The sequence below is a fragment of the Stegastes partitus genome, unplaced genomic scaffold (assembly GCF_000690725.1).
Source record: "Stegastes partitus isolate 25-593 unplaced genomic scaffold, Stegastes_partitus-1.0.2 Scaffold2375, whole genome shotgun sequence".
NCBI classification, from domain to species: domain Eukaryota; kingdom Metazoa; phylum Chordata; class Actinopteri; family Pomacentridae; genus Stegastes; species Stegastes partitus.
The window spans coordinates 15,318-41,372 of record NW_007580106.1 but is presented as its reverse complement, the minus strand read 5'-3'; the positions used below and the strand labels follow the sequence as shown (position 1 = coordinate 41,372).

Here is a 26,055-nt window from a genome sequence, read left to right as displayed (position 1 = left end):
GTGGGTTCAGTCAGGTCAGTGCTGTGGACCATGAACCAGGTCATCAGTCACTCCTGCTGGCATTTCCCGAAAATCACAGCCCTTCCGAAATTCTCTGCAGTTTCGTTTTCGTTTGTCCTCGTTCATGTCAGTGAGGGGGAGTGAGAGCAGAAAGCCGCCTGGCGCCGCTCAGAGCGCACACAGAGGCCAACAGGGAGGGAGCTCCTCTATATCTTTGGACACTTTTCATCGTTTTTACTTTCAGTTCGAGCCACTCTCTGACCAGCGTTGGACTCAGCGGATTTATTTAACCACCAATCTACTCGTTTACCAGCTGAACTAACTGGACAACATGTTCTCTTACGTGGTTGTGGCTGTTTTTTTGATGGGCTCTCTGCGCAACTTCCATGTGTCTGGCTGCGGTGAGTTGTGCGTACTTTACGCTCCGCGGAACCCGGAGAGAGCGTTTCATTAGCGGAGCTTCTTACTGGGATGTGCCATACAGCTTAATGTTCTGCTTGAACTGTAGTTAATGTAGGGACTTAGAACTTAGGTCTCTGATAAAAGAGACGTCATACTATTTTATTTTTTAACAGATTTGTTTGCTAAATGTGTCTTCTCTTTACCAGAGGGGTGGCTGGGCGTGGGTCACCGGCTCTTTGCTTACTGCAAAAACTATGAATGTAAACTATGAGCTCATTCAACCACCAAATCTATAGAAAATGTAGTTAGATTCATATATTTTCCTGTATAATTTAAATTGCTACTTGGTGCTTGAATGCTGTTTTTTTTTTCTTTTTTTTAAATTTACATAAATAAAGACATTCACATAAATTGATACAGAAAGGCAAAAAGCGGTGCTTAAAATTCAAACTTAATGTTTAACCTCAAAGCTTAATCTGTCCTCCCAGTATTCAAATGACACCTGGGCCCATGTCATTTACGGTTTTTCATTTTAGATTATAATGCACCTGCACTTTATAAACTATAACCGTAATAGTATTGTGAAGCCAACATAGAGAGATCACCTGTATGTTCATCTCTCTTTTCCTATGTTCTGATTTCTACTCGTTGTAAACCTTGTACAACATACAGTCGTCCTCAAATGTATTCATACCCTCCCATTAAAGAAGGACAAAAAGCTGCTGTCACTGAAATAAGTTGAAATTGACAAAAGTTATAATGAATTTTTAAAAAAAGAAGAAAAAGAAAATCATGACATTGCTTTTGAGTTGTGGTTCAACAGGAATATTTTTTTTAAAAAACAACAACAAAAAAAACAACAAAAAACAAGCAAACAAGCATGATGGGACCTGTAAACTAATATTTTGCTGAACAACCCTGTGAGCCAATCAGTGCAATCAAGTGTTTTCGGTAGCTCTCACCACAGGTATTTGGATTCTGGCCCACTGCTCATCAACAAAGTGCTCTAACTTGTCTGGGAGAGTTTTTGTTTTTTAAATTATTCTTTTCAACCACATTTCAAAAACAGCATCTTATCTCACTAAATTATAATTTAGCAAATTTTTATTTATTATTACTTTTTTCAGTTTCTAGTTATTTGAGTGACTATTGAGAATCTGGCCTTTTCTTTAATAGAAGGGTATGAATACATTTGAGGAAGACTGTATGTTGTTGTAAATAGGGTAATAAAGCAAATTGGACTTTGGAGCAAATGATCAAAGCATTCACTGTGTTGCTCAGAATATCTTTGTAATACTCACTCAGAGTTTGTGGATTATAATCTGTTGGGAAAGTTCCTAACATTCAGCAAACTCTTTGAAGTGTTGGAACGTAAACCAGCCCCTCGAACATGAACCTTATTCATTGAATCTGTGATTGATGAGAACTCACCAAACTTGAAATATGTTTTGTTAAATACTTATTAAACTAAGGAATGTGTAAAGACACACACTGTATTTAGGAAAAATATGAGTACACAGTATCAAAATACAATATGTAGCGCTCATTAACATTAGATTTCATAAAGGATGTTGTGTGTGAAAATGATGTGTGAAGATGTCCAAAATCACAACATTTACTGTGTTTCTTACAGATTTTAACTGTGCAGACAAACCTGTGTTCACTCCATCCAGACTGGTAGTGAAGTACGGTGACTCAGCCTCTGCTGAATGTGTTGCATGTACGGGTGCTTGCCAGAACACATTATATAATTTGGAGAAATCTGTGGGAGACGTCACAAGAAACGGAACCACGTTGTTGTGGACGGTTGGCTCATTGACCGAATGGGATCCATCTCCAGATTGTTATTACAACACTGATACTAATAAGCAGTGTTGCAGCACCCTGCCTGTAATCGTCTACCGTAAGTAAACTTGCTGTTTAACAAAATACTCTTTCTAATGAAGGTTTCATCTTTGATTTACAGAATTTGATCTCTTTATGTGTTGAAAACATACAGTCACAGTTGCCTTGTGTGTCTCGCTCGACATCTTTGTCTTTTTCTCTCCAGAGCCTCCAGAAAGTGTGTCCTTCAGCTTTATAAATCACACTGGGCCGATGTTTGAGCACAACCAGTATACTCTGCAGTGTACTGTAGAGAACGTAGCTCCTGTTGGGAACCTTGTTGTGACCTTCTACAGAGGACAGACGGCACTGGACCAACAAAAGTCCAGGATTAGCCAACTAAAACCAGTGAGCGACACCTTCACTCTGAATATTAACGTCAGTAAAGAAGATGACGGAGCCCAGTACTGGTGTGAAGCCAAACTGGAACTGGGACCTGAAGGACCACAACGTCCTCCAGTGGTGGCGTCAGAAAACATCACTGCCACAGTCTACTGTGAGTCTGACGAAAACAACAGTCGTACAGTAACAACACAGGCTGCTCTCAGCAACACTTTTATACTAATTGTATTCACACAAGTGTCCTGGTTATGAGGCTCATTCCAGTTTGGTCATATTTGTGGCATTTACATAGAGCACAGAGGCAGCTAGGTTACTTGGTTACTGACTACTGCGTGCTGGCATTCATTTGACTGCTGCCACTGTGTTGGTCAAGGGAGCAGTGGATGCAAATACGCAGCTGATGCGATAGGATTGTCATGTTGGAGTCCAGTGACCTTAAGTGGAGAGAAAGTTTGGGGCTGTGTAACATAGTTGAGCTGTTTATGAGACCAGAGGAAACAGCGGTATGAGAGCACTAGTTTTGCTACTGATGCAAGTGCGCCTGTGCAGGTTGTCGGCAGCCGTCAGAAACCAGGTTAAGATGTGTACACGCAACACTGTCCCTGCTTCTTTAGCAGCAGGCAGATTCAAGTTTCTCAAAACTGGGATAAGTACTGATCCAGGTTTCTGAACATGATGTTTACATGCTCAAACACAAAAACAGGAACCTGATTATAACCAGGACACTCAAGTCCATATAAACACAACCAGTGGACCTACTTGTATGTGGAACAAGTTGCGAGTAGTGACAAACTTACAGATAATGACTCCTGAACTGAGCAGTTCTCACAGCTTTAAGGACCTTTAATGCACGTTTCATTTCATCGATTTTGGTTTTCTGGCCCACGCTTTAACTGTTTCATTTCTCTCTCAATTCCCATCAATTTCTGCCGTAGCAGGCAAAACCCTCTGTACTGTATCAGCTCATCACCAAACAGCAGATGTACAGGACAGAACCAGCAGCTAGCTGGTGAACCTCATGGAGCATTTAGCTACACAAGCCAAAGTCTGACCCTCAGAAGTTTGTGGAGGCCAGAAATACAAAGAAAACATGTTTGCTATGACTACTTAAAAGGCAATAGCAGTAACTGTGTAGAAAAATGGCACTTAAAGTACTCTAGTACAAGTACAAATTCTGCTTAATATTGTTAAAGCAAGTATAGAAGTATTCGTCGTGGTATGGCCCCTTTTAGAGGGTTACATTACTAGATTATATATTCTAATTTTAGATTATAATTAGAGACGCACACTGAGCTAAGTCGCTTGAAAAACATTTCAGTTCCCTATAATTCTGTGACAGAAACCATGTTGCATGTCAGCTGAGCATTTTTAGATGACCCGTGACGTGACTTCAGCACCAGGTTGGAATGCTTTTCAGTCAACACCACAGTATTTTATTACTGACTTACTGGAAATCATAGTAGCTGCTCTGAAACAGTTCTTCAGAATTTAAGTGCTGGTCAGTGTGTCAGTTCACTACTTTGGTCCAGACTCAAATACTTCTACACCTATCTGTTTTGCATTCTTGTCAGTCTCAGAATAAATTGTAGTAACTACTTAAAGCCTACATCAGGCACCGTACTTAGATCAAGTCCTGCTCGAATACTTTGTCCATGTCCCAATACCTGCAAAACCAGGGATGCCCCCCTCAGCTTTAGCTGCACTATAGTTAGTGCAATTAATTACATGCCAAAATACTAAACCAAGATGGTGTATTTTCTACCTGCTCAACATCAGAATGTTAGCACAGACAGTGTGTAAGCTGGAGCATGATGCTGGTAGCTATCAGCTCAGACACCCACTGTGCCTAAATACAGGATAACAGAGCAGATAGCATTTTTTATAGCTGACTTTTTGACTGACAACCATCTCTGAAGACTGAGATTCTGAACTCTTAATGTCACTTCACATACATCATGTCGTTTCTGTGTAAAACATCATCTGCAAAGTGTATTCAGTGATAAAATCCTTTTCTCTGAAGAGCAGCAGAGTATAAGTATATAGCTGCAAAAACTGAAAGTGAAGTAGACTGGGCTGTTGGGGACAGTCCTGTTGTGAGAGTAACTAGGTGCTTTCCGCTGTGACAAATGGGTGAGAACCCTCCTTTCCACACTCTTTGTCCCCTTACACATTACGCAGTATTGCTTTCATGTTCTGTGTTTTTTACTGTAATCCAACCAGTGCCATGGTAACAGTGCGGCACACATCATCCCAGATTTGTGTATGCAGCATTATGTCAGACTTTACATCAAAGTATAAGAGTTATTAAAGCAAACACAGCTAGTTTCAGTGACCTTCTATTAGGTGGTGGTTGGTTGGTGTGGTTTAATTGTTCCTTTGTTCAGACTCACAATGCTGGATCGGTGTTTGGGAAGGAGAAGCATTTCCTGATTATTTGGTGTTCATAATGTTAGAATGACATTACGTGGGGCAGACCAAGTTGAGGGGTTTTATTCTCTCTGTAGAAATGTTTCTTTTCTACTGGATGCATCCTTACAGTCGTCCTCAAATGTATTCACACCCTCCCATTAGAGAAGGAAAAAAACAGTTGTCACTTGCAAACAAGCATGTTGGGACCCATAAACTAATATTTAGTTGAACAACTCTTTGAGCCAATCACTGCAATCAGGTGTTTTCTGTAACTCTCAATCAGACTTCTGCACCTGTTGACAGGTGTCTTGATTTCACTGCTCATCAGCAAAGTGCTCTAATTTGTTGGGGACAGTTTTTTTTTTCTTTTATTGTTTTCACCCACAATTCAAAAGCAATGTCTTATTACACTAAATTATAATTTAGCAATTTTTTTTTATTGTTGCTTTTTTCAGTTTCTAGTTATTTGAGTGACTTTTGTGAATTTTTCCTTTTCTTTAATGGAAGGGTCTGAATAAATCTGAGGACGACTGTAAGTGAAGACTTTGAATCATTAGCCTCTACATACACGTCTGAAAAGGGAAAAGCTTGTAGATGAGTACAATAATGCTGTTTTTTTAAAATTGGCATCAAGATTGTGGAGTGGGTCACCGTGCTTTGTGCTGTTAGGACTGAAGCTTTAAAGATGTAAACTGATCAGTGTATAAAAGCAGCTGGGATTTTGCTGCCTGAGCAGATGGAGGTGAGGTTGTGCTGCTGAAACATAAGCTTTTTGTTTGATTAGGTATGGAATAGTTTTGAGGGGTTTTTTTCTTTCTTCTTTTTTGTTTTGTTTTGTTAGTTTTGTTGTTGTTTGTTTAGTTTTACATGAATGAGAACACTGTAAATAAAAGCTTCAATTCTTGGCAAACAAGAAGTCTGCTTATTCCACCTAACTGCCACTTCTTGACTTGTTGGCCCGACTATTCTATATCCACTTCTGCTTTTTTTTTTTTTTTACAGTGTCTGTCAGTTTATAATCTGTTTAAGTTTCAACTTAGTTCCCACTTTGCTGAAATAAAATGCTCTATTCCTTCTTCCCTCAACCAACACACAGATGGACCTCGTCTACTGAACGCAGAAAATCCAAATCCCATCAAAATCACGGAAGGACACAGTCTACGCTTGAACTGCTCGGCTGTGGGAAACCCCATCCCTTCTTACACCTGGACCGTTCCATCAGCTAGCTCTTCCTTCCCCAATGACAGCGTTCTCACAATCAATTCTGTCAACTTTGAGCATGAAGGGCAGTACACCTGTACAGTCAGCTGTATGGGGAGAACAGTCGACGTGACTTTTGCTGTGGATGTTCAAGGTGAGTTTCGTCCTGTCCAGTCTTTCGCAGTTGTTCATGTGAAACAAGAAGTAAGTTAATGACTGTTTTTTATATTTGTCTGACGTATAATGTTCTCTGTTCCTTTGTTCTTTATCCACGCCCCTCATCCACCTCTGCAGCCGACGTCATCCCGTACATTATAGCTGCTGCAGTGATTGCCGCTGTTGTGATCATCGCTGCAGGACTAGTGGTGTACTTCCAGTACTACAGACACAGCAAAATGGGACAGTACAAGTTGAAGGATGTTTTGCGTTCTCCGAAACGCGAAGCCGTTCCCCTTCAAGCGTAACTATGTGGAGAACGTGGGTGGACAATCTGGAGCTGCAGAGTTTTAAAGCCATGAGTGGTGAAGACACTGCAGATCAGCTTTAACTTATCTAGTTTGAGTCTGGCCTCATTCTCCCTCTCACTTCTTGTTATGTCTTGACACTATCAGATGACACAGTGATTTAAAAAAAGATTTGTCGAGTTTCAACTTGTGGATCCTAAATACTGGATGGAACAAGTCATTTCCACTTTCACCAAACTGCTGTGTCTGCAGAAGGTCCAGTTTACTGTAAAGAAAGACTTAACTGCTGTAGAAACACTTCAGTTTGAGGCCGTGCATTGAAGTGTTTATAGTGAGATGTCTGAAGCTAATATTACTTCATTATTTCATTATGTATGCTGTTAAAAGGGCAAAACTTTACAATAGCAGGTGTACAAACTAACACCAGCAATGTATTAGTTTGTCAGTGGCAACTCAGCCCCCATTCACTCTTACTGAAGATGTACAACTTTAAAACAGGCCACAAATACAAACTTTTTTTTTTTAGACATTTCCTAAAAACATTGATTTTGTAGGTTTTTGTAAACATTACCTAAACAAAAGTAACTTGTTGAGGAGTATTTTCTACTGGAGGCCTCACTCATCACAATAACAGAACATTGGTGCCACAGTTTGACAGACGTTACGGGGTTTTACACGTTTTGGAAAAAAAAACGAGTCATAATTCAGAAGCCACAGTGGGTCCACCTCAGTTTTGTAACTGTGTCTTTGTGGTGCAACACATTTGTAACTTTTCAAGTTACCACAAAATAATTTTCACACAGACTTGGAGCCAACTCAGCTCATTGTTTAGGTCTTTTAAAACAAACTGAATAACTAAAATATAGAGTATCACCAGCTCACTGAAGCACAACCTTGAGTTTGGTACCGAGAAAGAGGCCTCTGGTTCAATAAGCTTGTCTGTAAAGTGCTGGTTTTGTTGATATTGCTGTTGTGTCCTGTGTTTGTACTCCTGTCACTTCATTGGTTTAAAGACATTTCTTGCAAAAGGACTGCAGCTGAAAACCAGCTGTCTGGTGCGTTATCCATAAAAATAATTAAATGGAGAAAAAAAACACACAAGCATGTGATTAGAAACATTGCTGTTTGAAATACATTACTGGGTGTAAAGAGCTGACCAACAAACTTTTAAGTTCTGTATTGTAAGAGCTTGTTTAATTAGATATTATTTCCATGATCTAAACACAGGCTTTACATGTGTATTGGTGCATATTAAATTGAAGTGTGACAGAACTCTATAGGTTTCTAAGTATTTATCTGTGTAGCGGATTTTTTAACTTTCTTCACAATTCGTAAAACAGCAAAATTTTAAATATTTGTTTAGGGAACCAAACCTAAATTTATGTCGATGAATCAGATCAGATTGAAATGTGGCGTTTATATCCAGTGTAGCTGCTTGAACATGTTGTTCTACTGCTTCTTTTTGTCAAATGTGTTTGTCTAAAGAATGTTGTTGGTTTATTTAGAGGTGTGCTGGTAATAGAATGCCTGGTGTGCAGATGTGATGGTCTTCACACCTAACCTCACAGTTTACATGTGAAACCACTGAAAGTGCGAGAAAGACTTTGTTCCAACCTACAGCTAGTGGCTCCACAATAGCTGCTTGGGCGCATTTGTGAGTGTTTATGTATAAGAGTGTCTATTTGGTTATACTGAGTTGTGAGCTGAGTGTTAGTGAAAAAGAGGAACCATACAAGCAAAAAATGGTTGACTGGACACTGGAACTTTATCAAGAGACTGCAAGTTATATGATATATTTTACGTATGTTTTGCTTTTGTTCTGTTGTACTTATTTATTAGGCTTTTTCTTTAAAAAAAATAAAATAAAATAAAAGCGGGACCTAAGTACTAATTTCATACCACAAACGTGACTGTGAGCTGGCATGACAAATAAAGTTCCTTGAATCCTTGAATTTGTTTTCACTATGAATAAATTATTATGCTTTGTACGTTCCAAAGGGTGCATCCAAGTCTTTTGATTCTAGTTTCCCACATGAGAATGTGCTTACCTCAAGATTCACATGGAATAAGTAACTACTCCGAACCCCACAAGTACTGATTATGCTGGACTTAGTGATTGTACATTTCCTGTTTATGAGATTCTTCATCGCCATCTTTACTCCTGCAGAACGCTGGAGGCTTTTTCGTGTCTGAGGAAACTCCACTGCAGACGTTGTGTGTGGGGGTGAAGTGAGTAAATACATTCCTAGAAATGATTTACTCCTCCTCCTCTTCGTCCGTTCCTCCCTCGACTCCCTTCTGAGGAAGAAATGCAGTGGATAAAAACAGGAGGGGGGAAAGAACAGAAACTGTTGATAGATTCCTGTCATACCTGATGAAATCCAAACCCACCACATCTGTACTGACTTCCAACTGCTCTTCATTTGCTTTGTAGGCTTAGCAATAGATGTGTCTTAGCCCTGTCAGCCCCTGTAGAGAGCCTGCATTATGTCCACTGTGACTGGAATACCAACCATTTCGTCCATCTCACTGTAAATGTTTACATCATTGTATTTTGTTGCATTTCACTCAACAAGTGAGCATCTAAGTTGGTTGTGTCCCATTCTGCTTCATGGCATTAGAGCCTGTAAAGATTTCAGACATATACCTCTGCAAACAAGTCATATAGTAGTTGTAAATCTCTTTTAAGTCAGAAAGGTTACTGACTTTATTTTATGAGTAAAACCTGAGTAAAGCTTATAGGTTCTCGTCAATTAGATTAGTCATGAGGCTACTCTAAGCTCATAGTTCCTGTTAGCGACACCACAGCTTCGAAGCTGTCACTGATTTGATGTGTTGCTGTTAAACGGGAATGAGCAATCATTTGTCACAATTCTTTGCAACAGCTTTGATAAGCAACACTAAATTCCACGTTTTCTAAATATCAGATGAACCACGAATGTAACTGTGCACATTGAATAAAGTCTTCCAAACGGTCTGGTCTGAAAAAGAAAATGTGCAAAACATCCTTATGGGACGTTAATGGCAGACTTGGAGGTGCTGACAAATGGAGGAAGTACACATAGGGAAAGTGTAAAGAGATTTGTTTACATGCCATGGATGTTTTCTCACAGTAGGGAATGTGTTCCTTTTTTTCTGAGGCTGGAAGTACACCAGCTCCATCTTTCATGTCCCAACCCCCAACGATCCTGTGTAACAACTTGGAAACCTCTTCTAATAGGAATGCAAGCTCATTTTTTTCCTTGCTATCACTGAATATTGTGTTCATAGTCACAGTGCGATCATTACCCCAGAAACCTAAAAAACACCTCCAGAGGAAATGCCTGGGCATCTGACCTGGAACTCCTGCTCAGTGCCCTGTGGTTTTATGATGAGAAAAGCTTGTGCTCGCAGTTGCGAAAGCATAGCTGTGAACACACATGTTTAAAAGTGTGAATTGTCTCATCCTGTCTTCGCTTGGTTTGAAATCTCCTTAGAACCCCCTCACAAACTCAGAGCAGCACAATCTCACAGACACAGACAGTACAAAAGTGGTCAAAAACTTGTGACATAATATTCCGAACAAAAATATAAGTGCAGCATGTAATAACTGATTAAATTCTATCCACTCTATTTAACACAGCAGAATAAGTATTTGTTGTTCAAACACACTGCATTCTCTACAACAGAATGAATGTCATAAGACAAACAAGCACACATTGTACTGTGGATAGAGAGTTGGGTCATAGAGCAGAAATCACAAGTCAGTAAATAGTCACACATCCGTAGACAGAGTTTGAAATGTTGTGCAACTCTTCGTAAGGGCTCAGAGAATTTGGTGAGCATTTTGGAGGTCGGGACCATGTTGTTGGACACATCCGTCCAGAGCTTCCTCAAATGATTCTTGGAATTGTGGTCATTCAAGTCCCTGGATACAGCTCTATCTGACATTCTAACATCCAAAATACCAGCTGTCCGTTTTTGCATTTCTCTTGTCGCCTGTACTGGTCACACTATCTGATCACTGTCCTTTAATGCCAAACCTGACTCAGGTGTAAATTAACTCAGTGGTTAAAAATTTGTCATCGCTTCAACGACTCAAAGATGTTTTGTGCAGAATAGGCTGAACAAAACGCTTTTCTAAGCAATACAATTGAAAAGAGATAATAATAATTATGATTATTATTATTTTATTTATAAAGCACTTTTGGTCAAAGTGCTGTACAGGCAATAAATCAAACACAATCAATAAAGCAACACAATCCAACAATTCAGGACATATAGGATAAGGTGTACATGTGGGTCTTTAGCTTTGCTTTAAAAACATCCACAGAGCAGGCCTGTCTTATGTCGAGAGGGAGGCTGTTCCACAGTGTCGGGGCACAGAATGAAAAAGCTCGCTCACCAACAGTCTTTTTCCTGACCTTTGGCACAGTCAGCAGTGCAGATCCTTGCGAGCGGAGGGCACGAGAAGGTGCATACAGCGCGACAAGATCGAATAAATAAGAGGGTGCCAGTCCATTTAAAATTTTAAAAGTCAGTAAAAGCACCTTAAAATCAGCACGAGCCTGACATGGAAGCCAGTGCAAAGACGCCAGCACCGGTGTCATTTGATCGAATTTTCCAGCTCCAGTCAGAACCCGAGCTGCAGCATTTTGCACCATCTGCAGGACTCTGAAACTTTTCTTGGGTAGTCCTGACAGAAGGGCATTACAATAGTCCAAACGAGACATAATAAAAGCGTGGATGCGGACTTCAGCATCTTTGTCACTTAAAATTGGCCTGATCTTAGATTTTTAACTGTTTTCTCTAAGTCAGAAAAGACTTTTATGCATTTACCTGCTGCAGTTATGTTTCTGTTCAGTGTAATATATTGATTATGGATCCACTAAAAGTTATGTTTTCAAATATTTATTAAACTATGAACATGTCACAAATCAGGCAATATACCTTAAACACACACACACACACACACAAACACACACACACACACACACAAATGCTGAAAAAATTACACTGTCAATATATATATATATATATATATATATATATATATATTTCTTGCAGTACGTCAATTTTGACAGTGTTATTACATTCACAGTAGAAATAAAAATACATGTCAGCAAAAACACACAGCATTGTCACATTATTGGTGTTTTGGCCACTACAAGTACAGTTACTTTGTGTAGTGGGAATTTATTTATTTATTTAACTTTATTTATAAAGTGTAGAATGTGCAAAATAATAAAATTGAAATTAAAAAAATTAAATAAAAAAAAACAACTCTGATAAACACTTGAACAAACATACAAGAACACAGTTACAGTTAAAGACATTACAGTTTATCAGAGGATTTAATGGCTTTGGGGTTGGTGCTTTTAGAAATGCATGATTTTAACTCTGATCAAAACAATGTAGTGTGTATATATGTGTACACACGCGCGTCGCTCACTTTTATACACAAATCCTTCCGCGCATCTTGATGACGTATAATAATTGGCTTCACGTCGCGCGCTGCTGCCGTTGGACACTCGGGGATTTCTGTAACCGGCTTGTTGTTGCTTGTGTCTCTAAGAGGATTGAAGAAAAAAAAAAATACTCCGTTTTTAGTCTTGCTTGCTCACTTCGCTGATGCCTCGTCAGACCAACCCACCGCCTCGCAGCCTCACCGTGTTCCTGTGCTGTCAGTGAAACCGAAAACCCGAGCGCAGGATGAGCATCGACTACAGCTCCTGGGATCACATCGACGTGTCAGACGATGAAGATGTCACCAGTCCGTACGTGGACACACCGAGCCTGTTCAGAATGAGACACCGGGTCAGCAGTGACACTTGTACTAGCCGTGACGTTTGGAGTCCCATTCCCGGTTAGTTTTACCAGTAGAAGTCACTTTTATGTTCAAACCAGACACACAGAGTTTGGCTAACAGGTGTCGCAGTTTGTGACTCAGATGTGCGAGTTTAAAACACCATAGAGCAGAAATACTCCGGTCCTATGTGTGAAAGTACCAGTACAACATTGTAAAATGAAGAAAAGCCCCGCATTCAAAGCCTTGTATAAAAACGAAGACAGACGTAATGTCAACAAAGGGCGTGTTTTGCTGTGAGATGGGGCGTGTAGTGATCTCATGGAGTCAAACAGCGATCAGTGAAACCTGAAACAAAAAGCGAAACCCAACGTGTGTGGTGTTCTGGGGGGTTTCCCATTGGGAAATTTTGCTTCTTCTGAACTATAGATAGGAAATTCTTTCTCATTCATAGACACCTGAAGTATGACAAAGGTCAAAGCAGGCTGGGTGTGTAGCCAGTAAAACAGTTTAAAATCCCTAAAAAGCCCCCAAAAAACACGAGGGGAAATCTGAAAGCTTGTCCAAATGTTAACTTCCAGCTGACACAACTATCAAAACGTGACTAAGTTTAAATACAGCTGTAATTACTGGCTGTACCAAGTCAAAATGTGTGTCCCTGTTCACCATTTGTTCACAGTGAATCACAGAAAATGGGTAGCACTTGATTGTTGATACTTTTGCACTTATTTCCAGGTCAAACACTTAGAACTTGGCATGTAAACTGGCTTCAATAACTTGCTTTTATATGTCCACCAACAAATACCAGGAAAATACAGTGCAGAGATGTCAAGGTCATAGTCTGACAAAGTGATCTAAACCCAAGATCAAGATATTTCCAGAGCTTTCATCCATCCATCCATTATCTATACACTACTTAATCCTCACTAGTGTTGTGGGGGGCAGGGGTCACCCTGGACAGGTCACCAGTCTATCACAGGGCTACACTTAGAGACAGACAACCAAGCACACTCACATTCACACCTACGGACAATCTAGAATCACCAATTAACCTCAACATGTTTTTGGACTGTGTGGGAGGAAGCCGGAGAACCCGGAGAGAACCCACGCTGCACGGGGAGAACATGCAAACTCCACGCAGAAAGATCCTGGACGCGAGGCGACAGTGCTAACCACTGCTCCACCTTGCAGCCCAGAGCTTTCAGCCACATTGTAAGATCTCTAGCCTTTTCTGGAGCTTTCTCCAGCATCTCACAGCCTTAATCCCTTCTCTGTCTCCGTCTACAGATGAAGACTGTGTTGCAGTCGTAACCTGAGGGAACAGTTGATATGTTTGTGAACTTTGCGTTGGCTTCATTTAGTCAACATGTTTGGGGCGTTGAATTTTCATTTTAACTTTCAAATACATGCAATAATTTGAGTCTATAAAAATCCAGTAGCAGTCAGGCTCTACAAAAACAAGCCTTCATTAATATTACCTTGGTTTGAGGGCAAATCATTAGGCAAGAAGAGACAAGTGAGTGAATAAAGTATATAACTAGTAGGTTTCTACAAAAACTCCAGTTGCCAAACTCTGTCTGTCGGCTCTGCGTCTGGGTAGTTAGCTTAACTTGTTGCTGTCTCTTGACTTGGACGGAAGGTCTAGAGTGACACATAGTTTCCAGCACCCCCCCTAGTTTCCTTTTCCTATTTTCTTTCTACGTTCTTTTATCAGTAGAGAATGGAAAACTTCCCATTACGTGGGAAAGCCACTTGTTGAAACATTGCAAGCTGTGACAGCCATGGAGCACAGAGGTTCAGGATCACAGCTTTTTTTGAGTTTGCAAGTGTACAAATTTGGTTGTTTATATGTTAGAATATTTTAGTTAGGATAAAATCATTCGTACACTTATTGTGTGTTAAGGGAGAAAGTCAAAACCCATAATAATTTAGATCTACATGGTATTTTAAAGCCTTCTCCCACATCAGGGACTGTTTTGATATCGTTTTTTTAACAAATACAATAGTTTGCACATTACAAAATTCAGCTTTTGGGTATATATTTTTTCTGTTTATGTGCAGATTGCTCCTGTTTCACACACATTTGTTTTGAAAATGTCTACTTTTTCCCTCTGACGTCACCCTTAAACATCTTCTCCCTGCCTGATTACCTCTGTTCTCCTCTTATTCTCCTTGTTTCACTTGTAATGTGATTCTTCCATGCTTTCAACTACCATCTTTGCCTTCCATCCACTCTAACTTGCCACAACAGGCCCGGCTGGAGAAAATGGCTGAGTTTCAGCAAAGAGGCGAAGACCTGGAAAGTAACTTTTCAGAATGCAAGAGGCTATTACAAGAAGCCCTTGGTCGACTTAAAGAGCTGGAAGATGGACGGCAGGAGGGAGAGGAAGATGAGGAGAGAGAGGCTGAGCTGAAGAAAGTCCAGGCCGAGGTGAAAAAACTGAAAAAGGATGAAAAGTTGTATGCGAAACTGATTGAGGAATACCGACGAGAAGAAAAGAAACTACCCTGGAATGTAGACACCATCAGCAAAGAAGGTTTCAGCAAGGTAATACAGGGCATCAGGAGCAGAAGGTTTGATGTGACTTCTCAGTATCCTGATTTATTTCTTTTTTCTTTTTTCCTAGAGTGTACTCAACATCAAACCCGTAACAAAGGAGGAAGTGGAAGAGGAAAAGGTGGAGAAGCACAAGACCTTTGTGGAGAAATATGCAAAGGAAATCAAACACTTTGGTATGTTTTAGTTTTGATAAAAGCTGAGTGTGTTGTGTTTGTCATCATGCTGCCTAACGTTGGCCTCTCCCACCCACCGTCCCTCCCCCTGCTCTGTTCTTTGTGTGCTACTCTGTGACCTTAAACACCCGAGTCACTCAGTTTTCATGTCATGGAAATTGTGTATCATACTTTTTAAAAATAAATTTTAGTCAGTGTCTCAAGACAGTTAACTTTTTGTGGGCTGCGTGAAAAATAGTTTGCCTACTTACTTCCTCCCCAACTCGCTAAACAGAGAAGTTGATGTCAGTTTGAAGAAATGGCAAACTCAGAAGGCTATTTTTAGACACTTGTTCCATGACAACCAGTCACATTCCTGTTTCTGAAGTGTAGAATGTGTGATACGAGGTAGTAGTTGTGAGATACTTGGCCACACTACTTACAGGTGGGTTGGACAACATGACAAAGTGAGAAACACACAGTGAATAGTGAAGACTTTGGGGTTTGTAGAAAGATGCAAGTGTAAAATGGTGATTACTTTAGGGTGTGTAAACCAGTGTATTTTTGAGGAAAGTGGGGTTATATTTAAAATATGATTGGATATTTGTAGGTGCGACGTATGCTGATGCTTTTAAAGGGTGCTCCTGTGATTCATCGTTGCACATTCATATTGTTGGGCGACTCAAAATAGAGAAATGGTCAGAAGAATAGTGAAAATTTGAAGCAGCAGAGGATAAGATAGCTTGGCTTTTACTCTTCACTGTTCCTGGAAAACATGGGATTTCCCAAATTGCAAACAGTATTTGCTCAACTGGTGTTTTTTCAGGGTAACACTGGTAACCAGTATTTGGAACCAATATACACTTGCTGTAAAGAAATCTAGGGGATCAAAATATCAAAGAACACAAATTTAAGGGGGAAAAAAGGTGTAGAAAAACTATAGTTTATGTATGTTTAATGTTTAAAGAGTACTTATCAATATTTCTTCTTCAGTGTTGATGGGCAGAAAGTAGCACATTTTTAAATTTAAAACAAAATCATTCAAAATACTCAAACACACATTTGATAATCAATCGACCCTGTATTTTATTTTTCACAACGATGTAGCTTTTGTCTGAGAGAATATCGTTGCATGTTGTCTTAAAACAACAGCTGGAACTAAAAATACTGTTGAACGTGTTAAACCTGAAAGTCTACAAACTGCAAGATCTAACGTGACTAGTTATGAGGGCATTAATGTAGCAAAACTATTTGTCCACGTGTATGCATTGACAGCTCTTATTACATGTCCAAATTTTAATACAGATGAGCAGATTTTTCACACATTTGAAAACCTGATCACAGACAGACAAATTGTGAGACAGCTTTTGCCGATTCCAGTTCGCATTGACAACTTCTTTTACACATTGACAAATCTCCCTTCGGCCGAACGGATTGAGATACAGACAGACAACTCTCCATACGCATGGACAGTTTTGCTCCGTTAATGCCCCCATAACTAGTAGATTAACATCCTCATTCCAAAAACTGAAAAAATCCTTTGCTGTCAGTAATGTTATGTCAAAGTCTCTCAAACTAGCTGGACGTTAGGTAGCCTCACAACTTTTAAGTTTATTAAGACTGAAGGAGATTCATGGCTAGAAGCAAATACATCTTTCCCTATTCCTCATTGAAATTAGCAAGGAGCAAAATCCAGTGTGATCACACATTTAGGTCTTCTGTGCTTGTGAGTTCTCACATCTACTTTATAACTCAGACTTTGTTTTTAAAAGCAAAGCAGAAGTTGAGATAACCATAAAAACAACATTAGCTTTGTTGAGTCACACGTCTCAGAGTTCCTCCTACAAATGCTGACCCCCAAGCCTGTTTCTGTTTTCCCCTTTTCTTGGTTAAAATCATCATTTTTAAAAAGGGAAATGCAATTTTTAGTCTCAGTCACGTTGCACCAGTGTCCTCATGACTACAGCCAGTTTAGGTCTCTGCAGGTCAACGCCTGAAAAACCATCCACTTCACTTTCTCTTAAACGTATTAAAAAGGTGAAAAATATGTTTTACAGAAAGCTGTAGGAAGTATAGTTAGTTAATACATGTTTTTCATTTTCCATTTTCTGCTGCTTCTCTCAGTAGTGGTTATGTTTAGTGATAAATTAATAATTGAATCATAAATCTAAGTTTTATTGTTCTTGTTTGTCTTCATTGATATGTCTCACACTTTGGGCACTATGAATGTGAAACAGAAAAATCAATTTCATTCTTTTTGGTGTTAAAAAGGGCTTGAAGTATATTTGACTTATATAACCTTCAAAAGTCAATTTGAATGTAGCGTCATGCATATTATGCGACTGTGTGTGTTTACCAGGTATGTTGCGACGCTGGGACGACAGTCAAAAGTATCTATCGGACAACCCGCATCTGGTGTGCGAAGAGACGGCTAATTGTCTTGTTGTCATCTGTATTGACTTTGAGATCGATGAGGTGAGTACCGTGTGTCTGTGTGTATGCATATTTAGGGGGGAAAAAAACATCCCCCAAAATTCTAGAAAGTGCAGCCTTTTAATTTCTCCGTGTATTTGTAGAAACACGCCCTCATGGAGCAGGTAGCTCATCAAGCCATCGTCATGCAGTTCATCTTGGATTTGGCTCGGACACTCAAGGTTGACGCAAGAGGCTGCTTCAGACAATTCTTCTCAAAGATCAGGGTCTGCAGTTGTTACAACATCCTTTACTGTGTTTTCATTTTTCACGGGGAAAATTATTTTTGTTCAATGGTTCAATTGGTCGTTCTGTGTTTTTGTGTTCATGTCAGACGGCAGAGAAACCATACCAGGATGCATTCGACCATGAGCTGGAGTTGCTGAAGGAGCGGGTGCGCAGCTGCGCACAGCTTCGTATGGAGAACGCTATGAAGGAGCTGGAGGAAGAGGAGAAGCAGAAGAGACTGGGCCCTGGAGGTTTAGACCCTGTAGAAGTCTATCAGTCACTACCAAAGGTAAACCATGCACACAAACATGCACACACACACACTTCTGAGAATTTGAGAATGCTTCTTCTTTTTCAATCAGTATGTTGAACGCTGTCTTTTTGGGCGAATGCCACAATAATAAAATAAGAAACAATTCTCATGGAAGAATGAAAGCAGCAGGCGACTTGCTTGAGCAAAAGATGGAATAAAGTAGAATAATATTAACAAAACGCAGGGAAATTCAGGTAAATGATCATTTTTAAGCCTTTATTGAGATAAATTGAAGTAAATTTACAAGATGGGACGAATGAACAATGGATCATAGACTATACTTTACAAAGCATATCATGTTTGTTCCAAACAGCCAACATTAAATTGCCGGCATGTTGGAGAGTGTTGGGTTTTTCTAAAAGGTTTCTTCAAACCTTAAGGAAGAATGTGTTTGCATTATGCCAAAGAAGTGACATGTTCTCTTAATCAGACATTGGACTGTGTGCAGAGCTACAGTGGATGTATTTCAGCTCTGTGTTTCATTACAGATCACAATGTGTGGTGTCATTCTTCGTCTTTGTTTTGCTGCTAGACAGCAGCATGATTCTATGAAGTAATTCAATAGAGTCTTTGCCCAAGCCAATCAATTAGTCCTCATTGATAAGATCCAGTTTAGTCTGTAACAGACTCTCCCTCTTTTCATCCCAGAATTTAATATTGCATGTTTAGAAGATGTGAGTTTCCCTCACTCGCTGCAAACTAAGATGAATTCACTTCAGCAAGATTTCATGTAGCCGCATACTGCAGCTGAAAAGAGGTTGTTGCCCCGCTCTCTGTCCCCTGGGGCTGTGAGAGAACACAGTGTCTCTAGTTGCATCTACTGTTGTTTACACAGCACATCAAATTCGGCACTTTGTTGTGCTGAAGCTACAAGCCAGATAAATCAAAACTGCTGATCAACCCTTACACGCGATCATTAGCCACCTGGCTACAGGTTATGTTCCTTTTTTTAACAGCACATCATATTGGCTTTACTTACAGTATTGCCTAACAGTGGGCATAGAGTAAAAGTAGGCTGTTTATTCTGAGCAGAGGAAAGGAATTTGCTTTTATCTTCTCCATAATATGCTTTGAGATAACATGTTTTTTATGTTTGTGTAATCAGTTACATATTATGTTGTTCCAGTGTTTTACATGCTGATCATATTCTAGTGATAAGCTGAAGGTCAACTTCTCAGTAGACTTTATTTTATGGATAATTGCAGTCCTGTTGTTGGAGTTTTTGAGTTAAAACTTTTAGACGTTCTAACTTTCTTGCTAGCAGCCAAGAATATTTTGAAGAGATATTCAGCTTCTTCTCTGGTATTTTACCCAGGTGTGATAAGACAATATGAAGTTGTTCTCTCTGTTCTCTCTTGAGTTGGTAATCTTAGCTTGAACACATTGTTCCAAACATCCTCAGAGTCTCAAGGCCAGATTCATTTCTTTACCAAAATTGTTTCTGATTAGGAGACAGCTGAAGAAAATGTTTCTTTTCAAGGCTGAAGGGTGCGTAAAAGTCTCTTCATCTTTTAATGACCTGTTTAAAAAGAATCTTGTTACTTTGACGACTGTGAGGTTGGTACAAGGACTGCATCTGCAAGGTCCCGCTCCCTCAGATCCTCCTCCTCCATACATTTGTCCGTCCCCTCCGCCCGTCTCACTACCACAGGGAGCAGAGCGTCATTACCATCCCAACTCAGAAACATCGACTCACTCCCCCAATTTAAATCACAACTTAAAACTCATATGTTTAGGACTGCCTACTCCACCTGCAGCCTATTGTTCTGTTTAATTTAGTGATTTTACTTATTTTTAATGTTGTTTCTTTTAATGGCTTTATGTAGTGTATATACAGTGTCTTTGAGTGGCGAGAAAGGTGCCTCTAAATAAAATGTGTCATTATTATTATTGTTATTGAGGTGGTTCTGTGGTTAGCACCGTTGCCTCACAGCTAGAAGAGCCCCAGTTTATGTCCAAACTAGGACGCCCGGGATCTTTCTGTGTGGAGTTCGCATGTTCTCCCCGTGCAGCGTGGGTTCTCTCCGGGTTCTCCGGCTTCCTCCCACAAGGTCCAAAAACATGTTGAGGTTAATTGGTGATTCTAAATTGTCCGTAGGTGTGAATGTGAGTGTGCTTGGTTGTCTGTCTCTAAGTGTAGCCCTGTGATAGACTGGTGACCTGTCCAGGGTGTCTCCTGCCTTCACCCTGAGTCAGCTGGGATAGACTCCAGCCCCCCTGTGATCCTAGTGAGGATTCAGTGGTGTATAGATAATGGATGGATGGAAATCACTGTAGAGTTGGAAGTTAGTTGATGTAAACTGTGTTGCCATTTGGATACAAACAGAAGGTCAGTGCAGGTCAACAGCATGAACTCTATCAGCCAGTGATGAAATCTCTGTGAAAGGTAAATAGCACTATCTACTAAGTTTTTACATTTACTTGGAAGAAAACTTTCTTTTCAGTTATTTGTACAATCACATTGGGTCCAGAGTTAATAAAATTGGCGAAAAGAGAAGCAAGTATTAAAGTCATCATATGAAATTTAAACATGACAATGACAGCATTTCTTCCCCTTAACTTCCTCCTTGATTTACCAGTAAGCTGTGGTCAGCTTGTAGGTTTACTGCCTCATGTCAGTGCTCTGACAGGTTATGTCCCGCAGGAAATACAGAGGAGCTTTGATGAGAAGAACATTCAGATGCTGCAGGAAGCTATGAACAAGCTGGACGTTGAGGTTAGTGTGACTTATCCTAAAATGATCATCAACTTGCACAAAATTGCACCGAAATCTATCTGTTCGTTTATTCTGTCTGGCGTCACGACGTTCTCTCTACAGGAAGGAAAATACCACCTGAGGAGGTGTATTGACTCTGGACTGTGGGTCCCTGATTCAGGAGAGGGTTATGATGATGAAGAGGATGAAGACTGTGATAATGAAGAGGATGAGGAAGAAGATTAGAAAATAGAATTGACCAGCAAGTTCTCTCATTTTCAATTATTCAAACAAGTAAACAAAACAAGTGCAGAAGAAAGTATTATTTATGTGGCAATTTCTATTTCTATTATAGGCTGATCTCAACTGTAGATTTATTCCTCTTCCTAATTTCAATGATAACACAGTATATATTTATAATTTGTAAAGTTGTAGAAAGTCTTATTTCTCTGTACGCCTCTGACAGCAGTTCAAAAGATCTGTTGATGACAAAACACCTCCACCCTAACTGACCTTATGACGGGGACAAACTAGATGAGAAACAGTTGATAGGTTCTCTGTGGCATTGGATTTAATGCTGACTAATGCCACAGTCATGTGTATGAAACACTTATTTAAATGTCACTTGCAGGTATTAATAAAAAGTTTGGTTTCCTGTCACAGACTTACAGGTCAGAGTTTCTGTCTAGATGCATGAATTGTCTTGCTTTGGTCAGCAGCGCCACCTCCAGTCTGTTTGGAGACTGACAGCTCATACACTACCATCAGAAGCCTGTATGGCAGACGACTCAGCCCACTTAGCATTGGTTCATTTAAAGTGCTTAGGTCATTTATTTCATAAACACTATAATGCTAAAATAACTTCTAAATGTCAGTATCCTAAGATCTGATCTGAGCTGAACTAACCAGGACCATCAGTCGGTTAGAACACCAAATTTCAGAACAGATCTTGGATCATCATCATCCATCAGCGCAGCGGAGGACCCAAGCCAGTGTCAACCCACGAAAAGCGTCAGGACCGGACAACATCCCGGGACATGTGCTCAGAGTCTGCATTGACAAGCTGGCAGATGTGCTGACTGACATTTTCAACATCATTGTCCCCAGATGCTTCAAAACATCCACCAGAGTTCCAGTGGCAAAGAAATCAGTTGTAGCCTGTCTGGATGACCCCATCGCACTGATCACCGATTGTGCTGGAGTGTTTTGAACGGCTCGTCAAACCACACATCACAGCCAGCCTTCCTGCATCGCTTGACCCCCTTCAGTTCGCTTACCGCCCTAACCGCTCCACATAGGATGCAGTATCCACCACCTTGCACTCAGTCAGCACCCACCTGGAAAATAAAGACACCTACACTAGAATCCTGTACATTGGTTTCAGCTCAGGGTTTAATACCATCATCTCCCTGAGACTAATAGAGAAACTCCTCCTACTCTGCCTGGATACCGCCACATGTCTCTGGGTCCTGGACTTTCTGACTGAAAGACCCCAGTCTGTCCGAGTCAGAGGAACATCTCCAACTCCATCACGCTGAGCACTGGATCTCCTCAAGGCTGTGTACTTAGTCCACTGTTGTTGACACTGCTAACATACGACTGTGCAGCCACACATGAGGGGATCCAGATCATCAAGTTTGCTGATGATACCACAGTAGTAGGACTTATTTGCAAGAACAAAGAATCAATGTACAGAGATGAAGTGAAACACCTAGAGGGCTGGTGCAGTAAGAACAACCTGCTGCTTAACGTGGACAAAATGAAGGAGATGATCATCGACTTCCGGAGGTCACATCCTGAGCATGTTCCTCTCAGCATCAGCGACTGCACAGTGGAGAGAGAGGAGAACATCAAGTTCCTCGGAGTGCAGATCTCGCAGGACCTGAGCTGGAATAAGAACACCACAGCGATCATCAAACGGTCCCAGCAGAGACTGCATTTCCTGACACAGCATCCTCAGAACTTTCTACAGAGGTGTGGTGGAGAGCGTTCTGACATCCTGCATCTCAACATGGTCCTCCAGCTGCAGTACTGTATGTCAGACAGAAAAGTCCTGCAGAGGATAGTTAGAGGAGCTGAGAGGCTCATCAGAGTTTCCCTCCCCTCTGTCCAAGAACTTCTCCAGAGCTGCTGCAGGAGCAGGGCACTGATTGTCAGGGACTCCTGACACCCTCTCCATGAACTGTTTGAACTGCTGCCATCAGGCAAACGTTTCCGGAACATTAAAGGAAGAACCTCCTGAATGAACAACAGCTTCATGCCACAAGCTGTCAGAATGCTGAACTGCTGATCCAGATATGCAAACACTTGTTTATTTAAATTGCTTTAAGGTATTGCATCCTGAAGAAACGCTCTCTCATCTTGCCTGTACTACTGTCTATGTACAGCAACATGACAATAAACTTGATTTGGTTTGATTTTGGATGACGGTGAAACATTTTAATGCCTAAAACTTATCCTATGATGACAGGTTACAGCTGTCCACATGTAGGGCTCTTTAGTTCAGTGTTACAGAACCTCCTTCAGTAGAGTTTGATGCTGACTGTGCAAAACTTTTTGTGTCCAATGCAATAGAACATGAAATGTAACTTGAATTTAAACAGGACCCTGTAGAGGTGCCGTCCAGTGGATAGAATGACTGAATGATTAAATGTGAATTAGACAAACTTTGATTTTTGTGGAGAATGTCTTGGCTCAATTAGAAAGTATTTATATTTCAAGGGTACGATAGAAACTACAGCTGGGCTTTTAAACTGGCAGAACAAAATGGAATAGCTGATATGTAGTTATTGTACATATATATCAGAAGGTGTTGTCCACAAAGGAATATCTGCACATAGATAAGCTATTTGTAGCTCTCCTGTACCATCATTGCCATCAACAACAATAATGTGCTATTAGTGGTGCTTTAGTATCGATTACAGACATTTCCGAGTAAACCTGATCTGTTGTGGGCTTCTATTGATCAATCTACCAATCAATTTGGTTTTTAGTCCCCCCCCCCAAAAAAAGAAGAAGTCCACGTTTCAGATTGGATATTTTATCCAGAACAAGACATAGCTGTATATATGCTCAGTGTGCAGTGATATAGAATGGTTCCAGAACAATGTTAAACTGACCATTACCTAAACATCAGAATATCTGCTGAGCAATCTTCTCCTGATTTATTCAGATTAGTCGTTTTAGCTCCAAAACTGATGTGAAGCTCAATAAGAAGTTTGACCAGTCCAACTTTTATCATTGCTGCTTTGAAAATTTTCACATCATGTTAGTTCTTGTGTGTGTTTTTCAACAGACAATCAGTGTATTTTATTTTGTATTTATTATGTAGTTGTGAGACTCGTATTAGGTTGTGCACTGTAGAATAAACCGGAATCGTTTTTTTTTTTTTTACCATCTCATCCTGTGTTTACTTTATTTACTTTTCCACTCGGTTTCTCTGAGTCCTGACTCATTTTGTCTCTCCATCGCTCTCCTTCACTTGCATAATTAATTGCTGGGCTGCTCTCCCTCTCTCTCCTTCATAATTAATTGGTGGGTTTGATTTAGTGGTCTGTGCAGGATTTTTTGAGGTAAAGCTTCTTTGTGCAGTCACTTTTGTAAATAGGAAACGATCAGCGCAGGTCCGGGGCATAAATCAAATCTAGATAATGCCTATAAAAGCTGATGGGAGAATAACAGAATAACGTCACAGCTTCATGCAGAACTGCTTGTGTGTTAATTTGGATGTCGTGGCGTCAGTTTGTGTTATTGTGTAGCTGCAGTGCTGACAATCCGGAGCTCTCTCAATGCCAAAAGTAAGCACAGGCATAGATTTCAAAGAGGGGAAAAGCAGGGGGTATGTTCCAATCAGTTTGAGTTTGTCCTTTCTCTACTAAAGACAAAGAAGCAAAGGACTTGTAATTTGAAAAAAGCTGAATTTGGTGTTTTCTTTTGCATGAGTACAGACCGTTCCGTCATAAATTGATGCAGAAAAAGTATGAATCGGTTCATAAAAGTGCACAAAATTGAGTGCTTAACATTTCTTGGGAGAGAAGGAGGCCTGGCCAATGTGTTCACCCTGATGTTCAAATTAAATCTACACCCATGAAAGTCAAGTTAAGAATGTTGATGTTGCTGTGATCATGAGAGGATGATGCCATCACAATCAATCGATTAAAATCAGTTAATTTAATATATGATTGTTTTAAGTTTTCTTCCATTAAAAGAAAAGATACAAATATTCTCTTGGTTCCAGCTGTTTGAAATATGAGGATTTTCTGTCTTTACTTCCAGAGCTGACCAACAAACTGTGTTTCAAAAAAAAAACAAAAAAACAATGTGAATGTGATTTGGGGTTATTTTTCACTCATTTCTGACATTTTTACCAAACAGTGAATCACTAATGAACTGTTCGCAACCAATAAAGTCATCAAGTGTCGCTTGAAAACAAACAAAAATAAAAAAAAATCTCATGTTCATATTTCTTTTTTAAATATAATTTATCCAAGATGAAATCAAAAAGAACAGCATGATTCATGTCTCCACTGGGTAGATGTGCAGCGTGTCCTTGAATGGCTGTAAAAGGACGCAGCAAACAGGAGTGAGAACAAAAAAAAAAAGAAAAGAAAGAGGAGACATGGATGCTTATTGTGATTTTTTTTATTTATTTATTTTTTAATATGAGTGGTGTGTTCCAATAAAAAATGTGCTGTGTGTGTGTGGGTGGGTCATAGATGGAGAGCAATGACGGCTGACTGTTGAAACAGAGCATCGGTGTGTTGCTGCTAATAAGAGGAGAATAAAAATAAAAAAAATAAAAATAAAAATAAAAGAGGGGGAGGAGGGGTACCGATGGAGAGAGGAGGAGCGGTTGTATGAGATTAATGGACACACTGTGGAGGGAGGAGGAGGAGGAGGAGGAGGGGTGACGGGCTTCTCCATGGAGGCTGTGGTGGTGGAGGAGGTGGTGGGAGGAGGGGGGGTTGGCTGGGGGAGACCACTGTGGCAGGGGAGAGGGAGAGGAGAGAGAGACAGGGAGGGAGGGAAGCTGGTGGTGAAGCCGCGGATATTCATGAAAACGCCAAGTGGGGGATTTTTTTTTTATTTTTTTGTTTGTGTTTTTTTTTTTTTTTTAATAGTCTAGCACTTCATATATGACTTCAATATT

General features: G+C 40.1%; 2 protein-coding genes and 1 long non-coding RNA gene across 4 annotated transcripts; 2 read left to right on the top strand and 1 right to left on the bottom strand.

Annotated features, from left to right (window-relative positions):
- Positions 1-137: 137 nt before the first annotated feature.
- On the top strand, positions 138-8,653 carry LOC103374851 (cell adhesion molecule 3-like). Its single transcript, XM_008305004.1, has 5 exons — positions 138-401; positions 2,036-2,305; positions 2,453-2,782; positions 6,134-6,391; positions 6,532-8,653. The coding sequence occupies exons 1-5, from the start codon at positions 332-334 to the stop codon at positions 6,699-6,701; spliced, it is 1,098 nt and encodes a 365-aa protein (XP_008303226.1). The 5' UTR covers positions 138-331; the 3' UTR covers positions 6,702-8,653.
- Positions 8,654-11,737: 3,084 nt separating this feature from the next.
- On the bottom strand, positions 11,738-12,411 carry LOC103374848 (uncharacterized). Its single transcript, XR_521155.1, has 2 exons — positions 12,350-12,411; positions 11,738-12,250 (listed from the first exon to the last, which is right to left on the bottom strand). It is a non-coding gene; the product is annotated as an uncharacterized LOC103374848 (long non-coding RNA).
- LOC103374849 (hsp90 co-chaperone Cdc37-like) lies at positions 12,242-21,568 on the top strand. Of its 2 annotated transcripts, none has more exons than XM_008305002.1 (8): positions 12,242-12,497; positions 14,738-15,034; positions 15,114-15,219; positions 17,558-17,673; positions 17,775-17,897; positions 18,005-18,187; positions 20,856-20,927; positions 21,030-21,568. In XM_008305002.1, exons 1-8 carry the CDS (start codon positions 12,393-12,395, stop codon positions 21,150-21,152), a joined length of 1,125 nt encoding a protein of 374 aa, XP_008303224.1. In that variant the 5' UTR covers positions 12,242-12,392; the 3' UTR covers positions 21,153-21,568. The 2 variants fall into 2 exon arrangements, with proteins under 2 accessions (XP_008303224.1, XP_008303223.1); XM_008305001.1 differs by having other exon boundaries at positions 12,459-12,546.
- Positions 21,569-26,055: the final 4,487 nt, after the last annotated feature.